The sequence below is a fragment of the Ixodes scapularis genome, unplaced genomic scaffold (genome assembly GCF_016920785.2).
Source record: "Ixodes scapularis isolate PalLabHiFi unplaced genomic scaffold, ASM1692078v2 PGA_scaffold6__148_contigs__length_123643588, whole genome shotgun sequence".
In the NCBI taxonomy this organism is placed as follows: Eukaryota; Metazoa; Arthropoda; class Arachnida; order Ixodida; family Ixodidae; genus Ixodes; species Ixodes scapularis.
The window spans coordinates 41053091-41073805 of NW_024609881.1; the positions used below are offsets into that span (position 1 = coordinate 41053091).

General features: G+C 43.4%; 1 protein-coding gene across 1 annotated transcript in view; it reads left to right on the forward strand.

The window, feature by feature from the left end:
• The window catches only part of LOC8025322 (guanylate cyclase 32E), a 312963-nt gene that overhangs the window by 187050 nt on the left and 105198 nt on the right, over positions 1-20715 (forward strand). The window contains exon 5 of the mRNA XM_040210470.2: positions 6892-7046. Within this exon, the coding sequence (XP_040066404.1) occupies positions 6892-7046 (155 nt within the window). The remainder of the gene's footprint in view (positions 1-6891; positions 7047-20715) is intronic.

The window sequence follows — 20715 nt, forward strand, 5'->3', positions numbered from 1 at the left end:
TTTCAGAAACTGATCTACCCAAAGAAGAAAGGTGACAACCAAACCGCCAGGCAGTGAGGCCTAACTGACAATTCTTTGCAAAACTCTGGCAAAATATTATCAAGTTAGATTATAGCTTGACCTTTCTGGGCGTTCAGGACTCTAAATTGCCGGTGAAAAAGCAAAAACTCCATCACCAGTCAAAATAATGGGTAGTCATCTGAGTCTTAGTAGAATAAACACAAAAAAAGAATACAAAAATAAATGAACACCGTTTCTTAAGAGCTGAAAAGTGTTCATGTTAATTTAAGTGGGAGACGAAGGGTACTTTAAATAAATTACGTATCGCCGAACTCTAAGTGTTGCTAGCATTCCGGACCAAATGCCTAGGTTTCAAAACTTACAGTCATCTACAAAAAAGCAGGGTTGGGCAGTATCGCGATACAAATGTATTGCGATAGTATTTTAGAAATACATTTCGTATCTGTATTTCTGTATCGCGATACATTTTTTTTACCAGTATCTGTATTCCTGTACCGAAATGCATTTGGAATATTTTTTTTGTATCGCGATACAATCAGGAAGAAATGTATTTCGTTAGGTTTCTTGAAAAATATCTCCTGTTAAGTTTCTTGAGAAATAACGAAAAAAAAAATCCGGACGCTTTTTTTTTTTCTGGGAGCACTAGGGTCAAGGTGTTACTGGGGCATTGTTAGTATGCTGACTAATGTTTCTTCCGATTCTCCTAACTATTTTCCTATGCGTCCTCTTCTCTCTTCTGAGAAGTGTTCCGCAGTCAGGGACTCGAACCAGGTGGCGTGCCAGGACTGGAGTCAGAGCATCTTCTGCCGCAAATTTTTAGAAAGGGATTTCTTGACTCATTGTTTGCTGGCATCCAATGCCCGCTCCTAACCATCTCTTTTGCCTTACCGTACACAGCTCACCCTGCGGGAAAAGCTGAGTCACAGTACGTTGCAGCACGAGCCGGGCGGTGGTTGGCTTGAAATAGTAGGATGAATCACGTGTTCAACACATATTCGAATGCGTCTGCGGCTCCGCCCGTAATATTGCACGGCCCAAGAGTACGTCGTCAGCCGACGTGAACGTGACCCGCTGCTCCGGCGATCCGAAACCCAGAAAGGAGGCCAGACGTGGCATCGCGGTGCCGACCCAGACTCCTTACATCTGCGACTCGTCTCAAGCGCGCTTTTTCTCGGAGAGCTCGACCTGTGCCGGCAGTATAAGGTCGCAATCCACGAGGTCTCTGTTTAGATGATGCTAGGCGAGACTTGAGGACTGCAATTCATCCGTCGGTGGTGGAGGGTCGGCAGAAAGGGCCATCGCAGCAGGGATGCTACCGTATCGTTTTTTCAGCCGTAGTAGTCGATAAGAGATGTGTTCCAGGATGCTTCAGGTGGTCCACTATTCTCAAAAATTCTAAATGACACTGCCTGCACGATCTTCAACGAGGTAACCTATAACGAAAGTAGGTATTGACCTTTCATACAACAGCGTGTTAAATTTTCATGTTTAAAGCCACACCTACAGATAAAGAATACAAGTTCATTCTACCGTGAAGTCATGTGATCAATGTTGCCAGGGGCAGTCTTATTGAAGAGGGGCGTTGTGACGTTTTATTTATTTATTTATTTTACCCTCAGGGCCAAAGGCGTTACAAAGAGGAGTGGGTTAAAAAAAACAAAAAAAAAAAGCATAGAATCAATACACAACAGCAAAACGGCAGGACTATAGTTATGTGAAGCAATACATGTTAGTTAAGGCATTTCTAAAACTCTTAATGTCGAGGATTTCGGCAACATCCATGGGAAGGTGATTCCAATACAAAGAGGTGCTGGGAATAAAGGAATGATGATATGCGTTAGTCCTGCAGGATGGAATGCCAACCTTGAATCTATGATCGTTCCGTGCTGAAAGATAATGGGGTTGTGTTAGAAGCCTTTGCCTGAGAGATGAATTATGGTGATATATTTTGTGGAATAAACACAAGCGAGACACTTTTCTGCGGATAGAAAGATTAGGCAAGGATAAGCTGGTTTTTATTACGGTTACGCTGGCGGTACGATAGTAATTAGAAAGGATAAAGCGGGACGCACGATTCTGGACGGATTCTAATTCAGAAATGAGCGATTCAAGACCGGGGTCCCAGATAGACGCAGCATATTCTAGCTTACTCTCAACAAGGGTTTTGTAAAGAATGAGTTTCAATGACATAGGCGCGAGAAAAAAGTTTCTTTTAAGGTATCCAAGCATGCGATTAGCATTCTTAGCAATATGTTCAATATGCGTTTTCCAGGATAAATCAGAAGTTATGTGCACTCCCAGATACTTGTAGGATGGCACATACTCAAGAGGAATGTTACCAATGGAGTAAACAGGACGTGTTGAGTTAAAACGAGACACACGCATGTATTTACATTGAGCAGTATTTAATTACATGCACCACAAACTACACCATTCAGAGATAGAGTTAGCATCAGAATGAATGAGCGATATGTCAGAGTCATTAGTAATTTCACGATAAATAACACAATCATCTACGAACACACTGGCAGGGAAACGTACATTGTTAGGTAGGTCGTTAATATAGATAAGAAATAAGAGGGAACAGAGCCCTGGGGAACACCTGAAGTGGCACCATGACAGAACAGCACACGACATAACAGCACGCGACAAAACAGCACGCGTCAAAATAGCACGCGACAAAACAGCACAGCGTTAAAACGGCACAGCGACAGAAGAGCACGTGCCAAAACAGCACGGCGTCAAAACAGCACAGCGTCAGAACAGCCCAGCGAAAATACAGTGCAGCGTCAAAACATGACATTGACAATATAGCTAGGGTTCGGCGTTTTCGGTGTGTATTATTTGAAATTCCGCGCACTTTTTTTTCGGTTTTTATTCCAAATAAAATATTTCGGTTTATTGCGGTGAATATTTGTAGGCTCATAAACTTCTCAGTTATATTAGGCTTATTGACGAAAACCAGTATACTAACGAAAATGCAGTAATTAAAAGCGTTTCTGTAAAATGTATATTGAGTACCAAGTACTGGTCTTCTTATTTGTTGCCGTCTTTGGCAACCGACGCGACTTGTTCTGTAAAATGCACTGGGGCCTTATCGTATCTGACATTACCGTCGTGTGCTCGTATTTGTACACAGGACGAGCATGAGCTTCAGTACCACTTCGGTCGGAGAGGCAAATATCAAAATGGAGAAATTAGCAAGCATCGTACTCGGTGCGTTTTCCCCCATTCGCGCCGACGGCCGAAATGACAATAAAACACTCGTATTTATGCCCTGCTCTAATAGACGGAAGCTAGGGGTGTTAAACAATGCGCGGTATTTACGGATGCTCTTGATTTCCGTTGCTTCATTTCACGATTAAACTCTCTTCTTTTAACAAAGAATTCGGCACAAATCTCTATCAGGTGAAAAACCCAGATTTCGTCCTGTGGACTCCTGCGCCTCCGAAGCTTATGTTGAAAGTTGAACCGATCTCGCAGACAAACTGAAAACTGCGAAAGGAAGTGGTCATATGGTCGGTAATGAGTAGGGTTCCGTGTTTTCGGAGTTTAGTTTTCGTCAAGTTCGGAGGGTGTTTTTCTGAGTTTATTTTTTGCTGAAAATTCGGAGTTTATCGGAGTTTATTTTTTTTTTTATTCCGAATTCTCCGAAATTTGGAGCTCAAATTCGCAGTGTTTCTCAGTAAAAATAAACACATAATATCCAAATGTAAACGTACGCTGGACGAAAAACAAAAACAAAAAAAAAACGCGATTGTATCAAATAATATTTTCTTCAGTTGGATTTGGCGTTGGTGTCATTACTACTGGCAATACTAATTTGTCCTAGAACAAAAGTGGCACACAAGTGTTATTTCGATAAGCGTCAATACCTTAAAATCAATGACCTACTGGAGGTAGTCGCTGGGAAGCCTGTATTTATTCCATGCTATTCCATCAACCTAATGCGCGGCCGCAAGAGATAGAGTGGAAAAGGATGTAATACAGAAGTTTCAACTGGTCCTCTTTTTCACTTTATGTAATTTCGATGGTCCATAGCTTTCGCGGTTACAAAAACACAACCTCTCCTTCTCCTCAGGCACAAATAGTATGACCCAAACCGGAAACATAAACAGTGGCTTTTGTCTTGACCCGATAGTACATGACCTGTTGTCCTGACCGAAATTCGAAAGATATTTGTGGTGGCATTTTCCCAGGACATTTACTCTACGCGCTGATTAAACCATTAATTGTATAATATATATATGTATGTGTGTGTGTGGGCGCGGGGGGGGGGATTGGCACATCGAAATTCAGAGTTTATCAGAGGGGTGGCCAAGCTGCGGCTCCCTAGCCGCATGCGGCTCTTCGTGTGTTAAAGTGCGGCTCGCGGCTCCCTCTCCTAGCAACTTCCCTCCCCCCTCCACACACACACACACGTCTCCCTCCCGGTCACAAGGGCACTTCCCCAAAAAGAGAAATGGAACGCGTTTTAAATTGAGAGAGGTTGCGGTTTGGTAGTCGTATGCTACTGCTACTTTACGTACAGTTGGACTGCTCTTGACTCGGATAGATTGCAAGTAGTTCGAGTTTCGTTTATTTCTCTAGACAAAGGTTTGCCCCCCCCCCCCCCCCCCCCCCTCGCTGCTCTTAGAAGTTTCGGGGGTTTGTTTGCGGCTCTTAGGCCGGGTCAGCTTGACCAGCCCTGGTTTATCAGATAAATCCGAATAGACGAAACTTTTACAGGCGGGAGTTTTTCGAATTTATCCGAAAACTCGAAAACGTAGTTATTAGTCACATCCCCCTCCCCCCCCCCCCCCCCCCCACACACACACACACACCACTCCAAACGCCCTGGAAAATTCTGAACTTTTCAGTTAAGACCGAATGTAAAATAATGAATTCGGCGTACTTTTATTCAGTTATATTCGGTTTAACCCGAAAACGCTGAACCCTAAATATAGCGTTTGAAGTTTCAAAAAAAAAATGCACGTGGCGATCCCGTCGCCGCCAGCGTACGTTTTTGTTTTTTTTATTGTTTCTCCACTAGCTGTTAAATAATGGCATGCAATGTCCAACCCTTTTTCTTTACGTTCTGTTTTGTTTTCATAAAACGCTGCCTATCACACCCTTTTTACATGCGTGGTGTTTTGTCGTTGTGCGGTTTTGACGCCGTGCTGTTTTGGCACGTGCTCTTCTGTCGCTGTGCCGTTTTGACGCCGCGCTGTTTTGTCGCGTGCTATTTTGACGCGTGCTGTTTTGTCGCCGTGCTGTTTTGACGCTGTGCTGTTCTGACGCGTGCTGTTTTGACCATGCTCTTTTGTCGCGTGCTGTTTTGTCGTGTGCTGCTCTGTCGCGCTCCCACCTGAAGTGACTGGTGAAGGCTGGGAAGCCACATCATTGACAGTGACAAACTGCGATCGATTAGTAAGAAACGAGCTTAGCCATGCAACGACGTTAGGGTCTAAATTAAGTATGATAAGCTTTTGAATAACGAGGGTGTGAGGGACCTTGTCGAAGGCTTTAGAAAAATCTTGGAAAATACAGTGTACCTGAGAGCCCCGGTCAAGAATGGAATGAAGGTCATGGGTGGAACACAAGAGCTGAGTCTCACAAGAAAATGATTTCCGGAAGCCATGTTGAGCATTACAGTAGTAAAAGTTAGACTCTAAAAAATTAGCAAGGTGAGAGTTTATGATATGTCCAAGAATTTTACAGGGTATGCTAGTAATTGAGATGGGACGATAGTTTGTTGGAGAATGTTTGTCACCTGATTTATGCAAAGGAATCACTTTCCCAATCTTCCAATCGTCGGGGATAAAACCAAGCTCCAAAGACTGCTCAAAAAGTCTGGATAAAATAATTGCACTGTACATTTTCGTATTTTTAAGAATTTAGAATTGATGTTGTCAATACCAGCAGACGACGACATTTTGAAAGTATCTATCACATTGGTTATGCCTATAGTGTCAATGCAGATTGGATCCATTGGAAAATAGACATTGGTAGAAAATTCAGGAATACAAGAAATCTGAGAGGAAGAAAATTGATGAGATTTACGGTGACCTCGAATTTATTTAGAGGTCGAAGTCTTTTCGCTTCCCTCGTCAGACAGAGAGGATGTCACAGATGGGATTGCGGTCAACCCCAGATGGAACCTTTTTTTTTTCGAGCCCATTGAAGACTCTTTGCCGTCCAAAACCACTACCTTCAAGACATAGTGCCAAGCCTACGGGAAAGTAATCTCGGGATCAAAAACTTCCATTTCAAACTTCAAGCTTCATCTGATTTGGCTTCTCAAACAAATTCGAAAAATGTATTGCAGTATCAGTATTTCTGTATTTGTATTTCTGCCCTTCGGTAAAATGTATTCTTGTATTTGTATTTCCAAATACCTTTTGCCTCCCTTCGAAATGTGTTTCCGACACGTATCACGATACACGTTTACGGATATATTTTAGTATCAGGAATTTAGGTACAATTTTAATGTACCCCAGTATTTGTATTTCCAAATACATTTTTGAGTATTTCTGCCCTACCCTGCTAAAAAGTCACACGTGATTTTATCAAACTTTCAATTGGAAACCGGGGCCCGTTCTGCATGATTGTTTCTCTTCAGTCCAATGTATTCATGGGCTTTGTCGTGCACCATTTTTCTTTAACAAAATATCTGAAAATCGTAACTTTTGAATAAGACAAAAGTTCGTTCTGAAACTTTGGCGGTCCTTTCGGACTGCTACCGTTATATTTGGGCGTAAACTGAGCGTTCGACGATGCGTAGTTAATTTTTTCGACAAAGAAAACGCCATATTTTGTTTACCCCGAGGACACATTGTAAACCTTGAGTGCCGCTAAAACAGTTTGTTTTACTTTACCTTGGAGCCGCAGGTGCCATGGGCTACATGGTGCAGATGGACGACAAGGGCGACGCGGAAGGAAACTACACCCTAATCGCTCGCCGGGAGCTGGACGCCGTGCCCGGAGAGTACGGGCTCTTCCCCATCGGCATGTTTCAGCTCCCGCTCAACGGATCCCAACTGCCGGTAAACGCCTCCCCCCTCCTTCCCAAGCCATCTCCAATACCTTGTTAAACCGCCGAGGTAGTCACAACCCAGCGGGTTAAGCCAATAGCAACAGGGGTCTCAAGTAATTCGTGCTTGGTGGGCAGACAGCCCAATCCAGAAAGGTCGAGGGCAAACGTAAGGACCTCGAACTTTCGGGGGTGAAGGGGGGTAGGGGGGGCGGGTGTATGAGCTCGTGCTCTCTGATTTGTGTAAACTCGGAGTTTGGCAGTGACATCTTCAGCTTTCATTTGTTTATTGAACTAATTTGGGTCCTTACCTGACAAAATACCACGAATTAAAATGACACCACCCTGCCAACGTGCTGCAATGTTTAACAAAACAAGAGAGCAAGCACGCTATCGGCCCCATTGCTGAGTTCACTCGGTAATTATTCCAGCTCAGCATGCTCTGAAAAAAAAATATATTCATAAGACACTTTTTGGTTTTCTAGGGGTTTCTATACATCTTTCCAAAAAACACTCAACCCCAGGGGCAAAAAACCGTTTTCGAGCCCAGTCACTGAGTTTGAGGCTAGACTCTCACCGGCGTCCCTCCTAACCCTAGCCGAGTGGACTGTGATTTCAACAAGCGCAGCCTGCGTAGGCGCAGTTTCAAACGCTGCTGGCAGCTAAATTCTCGTCTTTTTCGGCTATATTTTTTGTTTAATGATACATGTATTTTCCCGAGGACATTCAGAAAGCATTGTGCCGCATTTGAAAAAAAAAAAGCAACAAAAAAATCTGTAAACAATTTTTTTGGGTACGCGCGCGACAGAACGAATGCGACTGGAACGAATAGTTCTAGTTATTTGTTTTTTTCTTACGATACGTTTTGACGGCGCCGTGGGATTCGCCGCATGTGAAACGACGAAGCACTTTGCTGTCAAAAATAGATTGCGACAGAAGAGGGCCAAAAGGCATGCATTTCTTACGCTCACAAATAACGTGTTTAACGATGGACAGGACACGAACATACAATTGAGGAAGTGTTAACATTCGAACTATATATCGTACGTACCACACGATGCAGCGTTATCCAACAAGAATTTATTTGAGACAGATCTCAAATAACAGAGTCACAGTCGACGACAGTCACATCTTGACAATCGGGCGGAATCCGAGATGACTTCGTTTTGGGACACGTTTTGGGGAGAGCTTCCTTTTTTTCACAATCGCACCAAGGCAAAGAAAGAAACGCGACTGACCCATTTCTCACCCCAACCCGGACAACTATTTTTGGAGATGACTGAGGATTCTACGCGGATTATCTCTGGGAGGGGGGAGAACAATGTTCGCAAAATCACGTAGAGGGTCGCTCGACGTCCTTCACCTTCTTCGTTTCCTGTGAATGTCGAGCAGAAAAGCTTGAATGGCAGGCACCTACCTGCCTTATTTCTCACAATGGAAGATAACACAAAAAGGGTACGCAGCACGCATAAAAAAATTAGGTGGAAACTTTCAAGAGGGGCGAAAAAACGTCTTATCCGAAACCGCAAAAACGTAGGTAGAGAACCGCTCTGAGCGGGTCTTCACAGTCCCAGAGAGTGGCAGAAAATGTCTAGCTCATAGAGGGCGCGAGAGTCTCACCAGCCGCATCAGCATCAGCAACATGGCGGCGGCCTAGGGGCGTTTTTTGGAAAGGTGTATAGCCGCAGTATGAAGGCAGAAAAGCTCGTATTTGAATGGTAAAACTATTTGAAGCCGAGAACCTCGAACTCGAAAATTTATCTATTATTCTTCCGCTGGGCGAGAGTTCCTGCAGCTTAGGTCTGTTCTTCAACGAAGAAAGCTCGGAAGCAAAATTAAAACGAAACACGGGACAAATGAAGATAAAGTTGTATGAACTATGTAACATGTTTTAAAACCAAAGCTACACGCCCAACGTAAATGATTCGGGGAACATGATACAAAGAAAACTGTTTTGTGAACCAAGTATATGGCCCCTAATTTTCTGAGGTCCGATGCATGATGCTGAAAGTTTAACGGCGTATCAACATGAACTCCGAGATCATGCATAACACTAGCGCGTTTGATGACAGTGTTATCTAAAACCTAGTTAAACGCAAATCGCATTCCCTTTCTTTTACAGATGTATACGACGCGCAGTTTGGTCTGCCCTTCGTGTACCTCGTGCGTTTGTTTGCCCCCCAAATACGTCCACGTGCGTTTGTTTCCTCCCACCTCAATCAACGACGACGCGCTCTCGGCTCCTTTGTCATCACGCATTCCCTGCGCGCTCTCTGCGTTACCCTCCCCCCCCCTTTTTTTTTTGGCGTGGCCCTCCTTGTGTTTTAATGCGCCCAACGCAAATTTCGGAGCACATGCTCCCGTATTGTTTTTGTCTTGTGTTTTTTAAACACATTATCATTACCGGAAACATCACGTGCACAATTTGAACACATAATACTAAATAAGTGCGCATTCAGAGTCAGAACGAGCCCAGCAAAACAGATCTAGGTCATCAGCAAGTAAAAGCGCCGATGACCTAGATGATCCAGAACTACAAAAAGAGTTTTTACGACGTGTGAGATATCTTCTGAACCATCGGCAGTACATGGGACACAGCCCGTAGCTGTATTGTTTTTGTCTTGTGTTTATTAAACACATTATTATCAGAAACATCACGTGCTCAATTTCAACACATAATACTAAATAAGTACGCATTCAGGGTCAGAACGAGCCCAACAAAGCCGATCTAGGTCATCAGCAAGTAAAAGCGCTGATGACTTAGGTAATCCAGAACTACTAAAAGAGTTTTTACGACGTGTGAGATATCTTCTGAACCATCGGCAGTACATGGAACACAGCCCGTTACTGTATTGTTTTTGTCTTGTGTTTATTAAACACATTATCATTATCGGAAACATCACGTGCTCAATTTAAACACATAGTACTAAATAAGTGCGCATTTATTGTGGGAACGAACCCAACAGAACCGCTCTAGGTCATCAGCAAGCAAAAGCGCTGATCACCTAGGTGATCCGGAGCTACTGAAAAAGTTTTTATGACGTGTGAAATATCTTCTGAACCATCGGCAGTACATTGAACACAGCCCGTAACTGTATTGTTGTTGTCTTCTGTTTATTAAACACATTATCATTATCGGAAACATTACGTGCTCAATTTAAACACATAATACTAAATAAGTGCGCATTCATTGTGGGAACGAACCCAACAGAACAGCTCTAGGTCATCAGCAAGTAAAAGCGCTGATGACCTGGATGATCCGGAACTACTAAAAGAGTTTTTACGACGTGTAAGATATCTTCTGAACCATCGGCAGTACATGGGACAGAGCCCATAACTGTATTGTTTTTGTCTTGTGTTTATTAAACACATTATCATTTCGGAAATATCACGCGCTTAGTTTAAACACATAATACTAAATAAGTGCGCATTCAGACTGAGAACGAACCCAATAAAACAGCTCTAGGTCATCAGCAAGTAAAAACGCTGATCACCTAGATCAGGGGTCTCAAACACGCGGCCCGCGACTCCCTAGGACGAGGCCCGCAGATAAACGGCTACGCGTCCCAGTTCCTATGTATCGAGCGCTAGAAATCGCATGCGCCATAGTGATCTCATCTCGCCAATTCATTTTCGCTTGAAAAGGCGCTCCGCTCTTTCAACGTATTTACAGAGTTTTTACTTATCTGTGTTAATGTCTTCCTTATTTCACTCATGGAGGTGCAAAATACATGCAAATATGTATCGAAATACATATACAAAATACTTCGTCAAAAATATATTTAATTACGAATCTAATTACATTTCCAGAAAAGCATTTAACTACAAGATACAAATACAGCCAAAAGTATTTGGCAGGGATGGGCAAAATACATGTAAATATGTATCGAATTACAAATACACACTACTTCGTCAAAAATGTATTTAATTACAAATATAACTACATTTCTAAAAAAGCATTTAAGTAGAAGATACAAATACAACCAAATGTATTTGGGCTCCCTCCAAATACCTTTCCAAATACATTCCCCAAAATTTGCGTTAGCGACTTCAGGGCACCTAAAACGGGTTTCCGGGTATCTCATTTTAATTTTGCATCGCACACTGAGCAGTTAGTGTGCGAGGCTCTAGTAACGTAATGGAAATGTTGTCACAAAAAAAAATGTAATCAGCTTGGACGTAATAGGTGAAAAGAGTACAGAGCTTCAGGCAGATTTTTTGTCGATTACATTTTGGTATAGACCAACAAAGAACCGAGACGACCAAGACGTGCAGCACTAGCTAGAGAAATTTTACTCGCACCAGTTACGAAAATCTGGACGACCCGCGCATTTAGAATGTTCCAGGCAAAAATATGGATGGAAATCAGGCTCGAAAGCATCCCAAGTTGTCACAGGCCCTTACTTAGCCAGTCTCCCTGTGAACGTCTATTTCGTCACTATTCTTGCCCTGGACTAGCACCGTAATCACAAAGTCACTAAACTCTAGCGCTTGATTGAGAGACACTGCATTCGATGCAGAACGTAGTTTTCTTCCAGCTCTGGACAGTGACAATACATTTGAGGGATGCATTTTCGCCTACAAAATTCTATTTAATTACAATTGTATTTGAAATACTCACGTTTTAGTATTTAAATACACACGTCAAATAAATTACCCAATTTGTAATTAAATACAAAGGCAAAATACACAAATCATTTGAAATACGTATTTCAAATACTTGTATTTCAAATACTGCCCATCCCTGGTATTTGGTCTCCTGCAAATACTTTTCCACATACATTCCTCAAAATTTGCGTCAGCGACTTCAGGGTACCTACAGCGGGTTTCTGAGTATCTCATTTTAATTTTGCATCGCACACTCTTGAGTTAGTGTGCGAGGCTCTAGTAACGTAATATAAATATAATTACAAAAAAGTGTAATCAGCTTGGATGTATTAGGTTCAAATGGTACAGGGCTTTAAGTAGCTTTTTTGTCGATTACATTTTGGTATAGACCAACAAAGAACCGAGACGACCAAGACGCGCAGCACTAGCTAGAGAATGTTTTATTGTTGCAACTCGCACCACTTACGAAAATCTGGACGATCCGCGCATTTAGAATGTACCAGGAAAGATGTGGGAGGAAGTCGGGCTGGAAAGCATCACAAGTTGTCACAGGCACTTATTTAGCCAGTCTGCCTGTGAACGTCGATTTCGTCACTATTCTTACCCTGGACTACACTCTAAGAAAAAATGGAGGAAAAAAGTAGCAACGGCGCGTCTTCCTCCCTTTTACTGACGGGCCCCCAAGCGGACACGAGAAAAGGGAAGGAACGAAACGTTTTTCTCCTTCTCCAGGCAGACGGGAGAAAGCTTTCACCCTCCCGACTCATCTTCTTTCGGTTTCGTTTTTCGAGCAGGTCGCGCACATTGTTTAATAAGTAGTTGTTGAGTTGATTGAGCTTCAGCGGCAGCGAGGGCCGCCTGTAATTCTGTCTTCTAGTCTAAACGTGCAGAACATTCCGGTTGCATTGACGTTTTTATCACTAATTTTACCAAACGAGCAAACGAAGCCGCTAGAAACAGCGAAGTTCCGGAGCAGTGCCAGCAGCGCCACGTACACTGGGGGATGGCCGTCTCCGGATTGCGGAACTCGCAGGACTCGCGCGGCACGGAATTACAGTAGCGAAACCACGCGGAACTGTGTCGACGTTTCCGACGTTATGGAAACCGCAGGAACTGCGTCCGAGACAGGCAGGTTTTGCTGCCGGCTGCCTGGGTGCCTTCCGTGCTGAGTTCGGTTCTGTTTTCTGATGCCGAGTACAACCGGCGTTCAACGTGGTTCTGTGTTTGTGCGTGTCAGCAACATAGCTGCAACATCGTGATGGCAGTGTTGTGGGTTGTGAAAAGAAGACTGGAATTATCGCCGATGTGACCGTGTGTTCGCGTATCTGTAACAAGATGAGATCGTAAACTGTTGGGCATTGATGCCGCTGGTCGGGCCTTGATCGGAGGGGGCGGGGTGTCGCGGGTTGGGATTCCGCTTTACATTAAAATTTTAATACCACTTGAGGGATTACGTGCAATCGATCAACGGGCGGATAGTCATGTTGGAACGCTGGTCTGAACAGTAGAAGCTCCTATCGTACAGTGGCCAATGTGACTGTCGGAATTGTCTCGTCCCCGAGAGCGATTTCGCTCTGGGGCAAGGACCGAACAGTACGAAATCGTGACGGAAAGTACGTATATTTACAGTATGGAATTTCGGCATTAAAAAACAATAGTAGGCAAAATCGAAAAAAAAGCTACCCTTTATTTTGTTGCTTAAATATACTACGGTTCCTGGAGAAACTGCCCTCCAAGTGGCGCGCTGGGATGAGCGCTAGATGTTTTCGGGCTCGCCACGGCGTAGCTCCGTACACTTAAAACCTGCCGCAAGTCGCGGCTTTGACTGCATTCAAGTTGATCGAAAAGCGATTTCTCAGCCCGTGAAGCATCACTTCCAGCTGAGTGAATATCCGCTCTACAGAGATTAATTCAAGACGGCAATTGCAGCTTTGGGCGAACAGCACAAATAGAAAAAAACAATAGAAATACAGGCTACGACGTTCCGTGTGGGGAAACAAACTCATGGCTTCGAACCGCATTGGAGCGGCTTCATTTATTGGCTTTTAAATAATTACGGCATAATTGAGCGTTTACTTTTTAATAAGAGATTTATCCCCTGAGCCATTCAATATACTCTCAGAAGTATGACATTGCTGGGAAGAAATGAACATGCTGGGAATATTTTGTATTGCTTAAGGAGTCACCGAAAAGTTCCGTACTCTCAAAACAACCAGTATAAAAGATGGAAACGCAGAGCGCGGGTGCAGTGTTCGGGTTAGAGTGGTGTTCCGATGTATTGATATTTGTGTGTGCCGTTTATGTGCTCAATGTATGTCCACCCGATGCTTGTAATAAGCGTAATGTGTCTATAGTAGAGGATCCTCAAGCGGGGTAGTGGCCTGAGGAAAGCAAATTATTTTTTTTTTAGAACATGAATTGGGCGGTACCTAGCTGCTTGCAATTACTCTGCTCGACCCCGCCATCTGGTGGCTAGCGATTTAACCTTCTTTCACGCTACGCGATAAACAGCGGCTTCGAGTTTGTTCTTTCGAGACCGGCTTTTGGTTTCGCGGATTGAGTTTGCCCTTCTCCGTGATGTGCGGTTGACGAAGGAATTGTGACTCGAGGAACACCAAAGGTAAGACGCAAAGTGCGCGAAGTAACTGGGTATTGGTTGTCTCCGTTTAACATTGCAGTGCTGTCGACGAGAAGTCGGAGTAACTGCTTTCAAAACGCGAGTTTCTGTACCTGTGGGGGAATCTGGCTTCGGAAATAAACACAGTATGCGGAAAGCTCGTGTTACGCTTTTATTTGATGCTCCTCCCGTCCCGTACAAGAGACGTAGCGTCCTCATCGAGCCTTATTGGGCTCGATTTGCTCTATTCGGGGCAACCATATTGAGATGCAAGCGACGGAGGAACATTGCTCCCCTGCTTCAAGGACGAAAGTTTCTCCCTTTCTAAAGGAACATAGGTTACAAGACCGTTCCTCCCCTAAGGGAGGACTATCCATACCCTTTTTTCTAAGAGTGTAGCACCGTAATCACAAAGCCACTAAACGCTTGTGCTTAATTGAGAGATTGAGGCATTCGGCGCAGAACATAGTTTTCTTCCTGCTCTGGACAGTGACAATAAATTTGAGGGATGCATTTTCGTCCACAAAATTGTATTTAATTACAATTATTTCTGAAATACCAACGTTTTAGTATTTAAATACACACGTCAAATACATTACCAGATTTGTAATTAAATGCAAATGCAAAATACACGAAGTATTTGAAATACGTATTTCAAGTATTTGTATTTTAAATACTGCCCATCCCTCTTTTCACTTTATCTTATCCTTCCCAGTTTTTTGAAATGTACAACAATTCCGCTACTAGGCTGCAAGCGCGAGCTCTTTGTTGAAGGATGCATCTCGGCTGCGCGTGCTGTCGACCAGCAGGAGCAACTACCGAAGATAAAGCTACAAACTCAGAATTTTCACCTTAAAAAAATTATTATTAAAAGACAAGTATGGGTGTTGGAATAAAAATCATCATGAAAGCAAGAACTGCCAAATGACTTATTAGGGAATTTTAGAATAGCGCACGCTAAATCATTTGCGTACGCAAAGAATAGCGTCGTCGCCACTGCACATGCTCCGAACGCAAACCAGGTTTTGCGCTTTGCGTGCGCTATTTTTGGAAATAGCGTGCGTACGCAAAGAGTCTTTGAGCTTCTCCGAGGAGGATTCGTGATGAAGTTGGCTAAAGCCAAGACCAACAGAGTTAACAAAAAACGCCGGTGGGAGCGCAGCTCTTGAGGGGAAGATGAAAGCGTACTGAGGGATAGGTGACTCCTTAAGGTCACGTGACCTCAGGGGGGTCATGTGACGTCAGGGGGGGGGGTCACGTGACCCCTGGGGAGGGGGTCGCGTGACGTTAGGGGGTCACGTGACCTCGGAAGAGGGGGTCACTTGACCTCAGGGGTCACGTGACTTCAGGCGATCACGTGACCTTAGGGGGTCACGTGACCTCAGGCGGTCACGTGGCCTGGGGGGTCACGTGACCTGGGGATCACGTGACTTGGGGCCACGTGACTTGAGGGTCACGTGACCTGGGTGTCACGTGACCTTGCGGTTACGTCGGCGGGGACGCCGCTCAAGCCGGAAGCGGCCGCGTAAGAGCTGCGCTCTAAAAATGGCGGCTTCCAGGATTTTGTCGGTGGCATCTTTGGCGGCGTCGTGAGTGCGACGTCGGCGGCTTCCTCGCGACTGCGAGTTTCAATACGGGACGACATTGTACTCGGTTTGGCAACGATCACCGGCAACTTGATACTTGCGACGCGCGAAGATTTCTCGGCGAAGGTACGATGTGCGACGGTCAGTACACGAGGCCTCCCGTGCCGAGGCGACACAAGCGGACACGACCGGTCAACCGCTTGCGTCGCAATCTCGTGTTTAAGCAAATCTAAAATAGTACTCTGAACCAAAAAACTTGTTTGTTTCTAAAGTTACAGATTTTCGTGTGTGAATTAAAAATTGTGACTATCTTGGGGGCGTCGCAAGCGCGAGCTGCTTGGGCTTTTGCGTCGCGACGGAGAAACGCTATTTTAAAACTCTCTTGCGTCGCGTGCGCTAATACAAGCTCTAAATTAAGCGCTAGCGTGCGCTAAAACTGCGTACATTACTCTAAAACTCCCTAGTGTATTTTAGATAAATGTTGAGCTTGGTTAATTCCTGAGTGAATTGACCAACGGGAGCGAGCGTACTTGCCCTTTTGTTCTATTAAAAATGCGAGCACGTTGGCGTGGCGGTGTCATTTTAATTATTGTTATCACGTCAGGTCACGGCCCAAAATAGTCATAAAACAAATCACATCTAAAAATGTCACTGGCAAAACTGAGTCTACAAAAGCATAAAGCACGAGGTCTGTTCAATTTTAAATCGGTTGACTCCCCCCCCCCCCCCCCCCCCCCCGTCTAACGTTGGCCCTCGGCGTTTCCAGCATCGGTTATCTGGCCCCCACGCTCAAATTAGTTTGAGAACACTGACCTAGATAATCCACAACTACTAAAAGAGTTTTTACGACGTGTGAGATATCTTCTCAACCATCGGCAGTACATGCGACACTGCCCGTAGCCTTCCAACTTACGTAGAAGCATAATGTGATTCACCCTGTCGAGTGCTTTTCAAATGTCAAAATAAATTGCATTAGCTTGTTGGCCATAAGCAATCCTTACAAGAACAGGTCTTAAATTTCTTTTTAATTATTTTAGGCTCCTTACTGAATTTCCGAGATCCTGGTGAATTTCTTTAAAAACGCAGTTTGTTTTGTTTGCTGTCAAAACTTTCAAAAGAAAGAAAAAATTATTTTGTAAACTTATTTATAAAAAGAAAATTAAAAAGGTAGTAATGGCGTCTTTTGTACGATATTCTCTAAAAAAATAAAAAAAAATAAAAATATTATGATGACAAAAATTTTGACTTTATTTTTATATGATTTTGTAAAAAGAAAAAAAAAAATTTATTAAAAATATCGAACACATATTTTTATATAATTGGGAAGAGAGTTTTGAATAACAACAGCCCAGATTTTTTTGAAAATATTGAAAGGGAAAATAGATTTTTTACAGATTTTTTTCTCTTGACATAATTGTTAGAGCTCTGAAAATGTTCGTAAGTTGCTTTGCACTTCTTTTTTCTTTTAATGTAGGATTATTTTTCTTAGTCGGAAAACAAAGGCATATTAAGAGGGACATTTTTCCTCCCTAGTTAAGTATATGAAAATCATGCTTATTATTTAGTGCGCTTTCTTTGATTAGGACTCTCCAGGGTTGCGTCGGCATTGTTTTTTTTAGCTTACTTTGTGGGTGTCGGCATTTTGAAGGGAGCGTTTGCGTGGGCAGAGCGGCCGAGAGGTTGGAGCGGTTCCGCCGCGGTCGTTAAGAAAGGTCTCGGGTTTCGGGGGTCTGCTTGGACAGGGACCGGGAGAGCCCGCGCTTGAAGACGCTTGTGGCTTTTACACGAATGTGTCGATATATAGAGGGTTTTGCCGCTTAGTGTAAAATTGTCGCTTTTTGCACGATGCAATAGCTTAGCGGTTGGCGTCAGTCAGACTCGGAAAATTGCAGAGAACAACTCTACAAGGAATTTAGGTTTCGCGGTAGGAGCGCCAGGATGACAGCTCGCAGACCATTGGAAAACAGTGTACCACGTGTGAATGGTGGAATTTGAAGAGATGTGTCGGTTCCTGAGGAGAAAGGAGGCCCCCACGGGCCTACAAAAAGAGCGTGGAGAGAATTTCGAGGGATTCGGACTTTGGATGTGACTGAGAGAAATCGAGACTTTAGACGAGGCAGGATGGTCTCCCAAGTTGGGACTTGTAAAAAGAGTGTAAATAAATGCACATAGTACTCTACAAGCAGTGAGTTGACCCGTCCTTCAGCGACGTTCGTGCCACCACGCTCCAGACCATCGGAGCGGAACCTGCTTCCCAGACCACCGGGAGGACCATCAACACCAACAACTTTAACTGTCGGTTATAAGGGGAATTGTGGGATGTGTATGTGTATAGTACCGCAGGGACACAAATTCCTAAGAGGATACAAAATATATATTGCAAATAAATTCGAGTGTCTTTTGTACGTTCTTCTGTGGTTTCGTCCTAAAAAAATTTAATACAAATTATGTTAGGAGGAATCCTAAAAAAATTAAGAGACCAATTTATGTTAACCTCGAAACGTTTGAATAAATTGTCTGTATCATTTTAGAAACTTTTCAACAGAGGTTGAAAATAATTTTACTACAGTTTCTTTTAAGGGAAATTACATGTCGCCATTCAGGAACGTATATATATATATATATATATATATATATATATATATATATATTTGTCTCATCTTACTTTTATTTTCCAAGAAAACGCGCTGCTCGAGACAAATCCTGGGTCAAAAAAAATATCTGAAGACTTTTGTGCAGCGCCATTTTAAAGACTTTAGATAAAGCGGCAAAGTAAAGAACTTGGGCCACAATTCTTGGTGCTAAAATCAACCGTCTTATAAATGGCAACAATGACAGGACGTTTCCAGATAGGAGGGATTTTTGTGAATTTAGCGCTAAATTAAATATAAGCACCAACACGGGAGAAAAAATAACAGCACAGCCTTTTACAATAACGATTATGCTGAGCCTTGCGTGTTTCATTAGGGCATTTAGAAATCTTATTACTCTTTATTTAGCTGCTTAGTCCTTAAAGTATCACACAGCCCGAAATTCCAAACCAGCACAATAAAGCATGGTTAACCGGTTCTGTTTCTTAATAAGTTAGTTCATTATTTACCCTTAGACCAGATATTCGAAAATAAGGTTGAATGCGATAATGAGCTAGGTGCAACCATTCAGGAGTTCTCCATTCATTCGCTAAAGCCTACAATAGCGCAATATTAGCCTGGTGAGTAAAACAAGGCCGCATACATGAACAGATGTTAACATCGTAAATCATATACCGAATAAAATTTCACGGGAAGCTTTGAAGCTCTCTGTGGCCTTCCAATTAAGTACACAAAGACCGAACCGCTACGATCGCGCAGAGAACAGGTGTCACATATGTCATCCACTATGATAACCGTCTGTCGCATTCGTACTCAGCGAGATTCTAGGTGTCAAAATCATTTTGACATCTCCAAGGGACTTTTGAAATGCTCAGAATGAATGTTGCAGTGAGTTATAGTTCAGATGTTTCAGTTTTTACATGCGAGTCATATTTTGCAAGCAGTGCGTGTGGAGAACAGTCGCACAATATGTAAATCCGCGACTGTCAAGGCCTGAAACGGTTGGCCAGAATTTGATTAGAGATCGCGTTTACCTGAACTGGATACAGAATAGCTTACCACATTAGCCAGCACCGCTCGAGTGGGGCATTAGGATGGTCATCTTCGGGCATAGTCATTCAGAAAACTTAGACCATTAGGACCTGCCAAGATCACATGGGGTAGTGTATATGCACGGCTCGTGGTGGTGTTTCAGTTCCAAGCAGCGATAATAATAATAATAATAATAATAATAATAATAATAAATAGCTCATATAGTCCGAAGAGGTTTTCTGCTTAAAATCTTAGATGTGTAACTTCAACATACGTAGTGTTGTATATCAATTCGAGCAAAAACTTTTAAAAAAGAGCGATGAAAAGTACACTCATGCAGCATGTCGAAGTGACTTATTTGGCCGGTGGCCATATTATAGAGACCTTATTGCCACGGTAAGTCACATAATTAACTAGAAGTTTTTAATTACCTTTTCAAGTAGTGAAAACAAACACGTGGTTGCAATTAGAAAATTGCTGAGCGTGATTGGAAACTGCTAAGCTAATATATTCTAAAAGATTTACAGTCAGTGAGAAGCGCTGCGGTGCGCTAAAGTTACCACTCATACTTGCACTAAAACGCGGATGACCTTATCGTCCGCGCTTTCCTACCACCAGCCTTGCTCCTGCTGCACGGGTGGCATATTAGTGCACCACGGGTCTTCACGTGCGCTCCAGTATTTGTAAACATTAATGATTTGGGAGTTGTAGATTGTTGTCGCCGAATAGTAAAGCGATGCCCGCTACGACCTATACGGAGCCCAAGTTCGTCTGCTTCTTTTGGCAAGGGTTGTGGTGGCATCAGGACGCCTACTCGAATTGGCTTTAATTGAATATTAGCGGGTAGACCTCAAGGCAGCTTGCTTGAAGGTCTACCCCACTGATCTCTATGACAATTGCTGGATCGCGTTTGCCCGCTCCGCGAATGCGGTCACTGGCGGCCATCTTTAGGTAGAGTTATATCACCTCTAGCCAATGTAAGCTGCTGCAGCCGCTATCATCCATCCATGGCAGATAGCGTTTTGGCAGGTGGGTTGGCAGGCTGCGATCAAAATAGCGTGGGTGATATTGCGTGCTTGATTAAAATTATTTGACGAAACATGTTTTTTAAACCCGGCGTGAACAGCAGTCCGGTTTTTGAGGACCTGGTAAAAGTTTCACGAAATCGCAGCACCGGAAGAAAAGCAGCACAGCACGTATCGAAAGTCGCATCGAAAGAAGTATCGAAAGCAGACGACGGTACGGAGT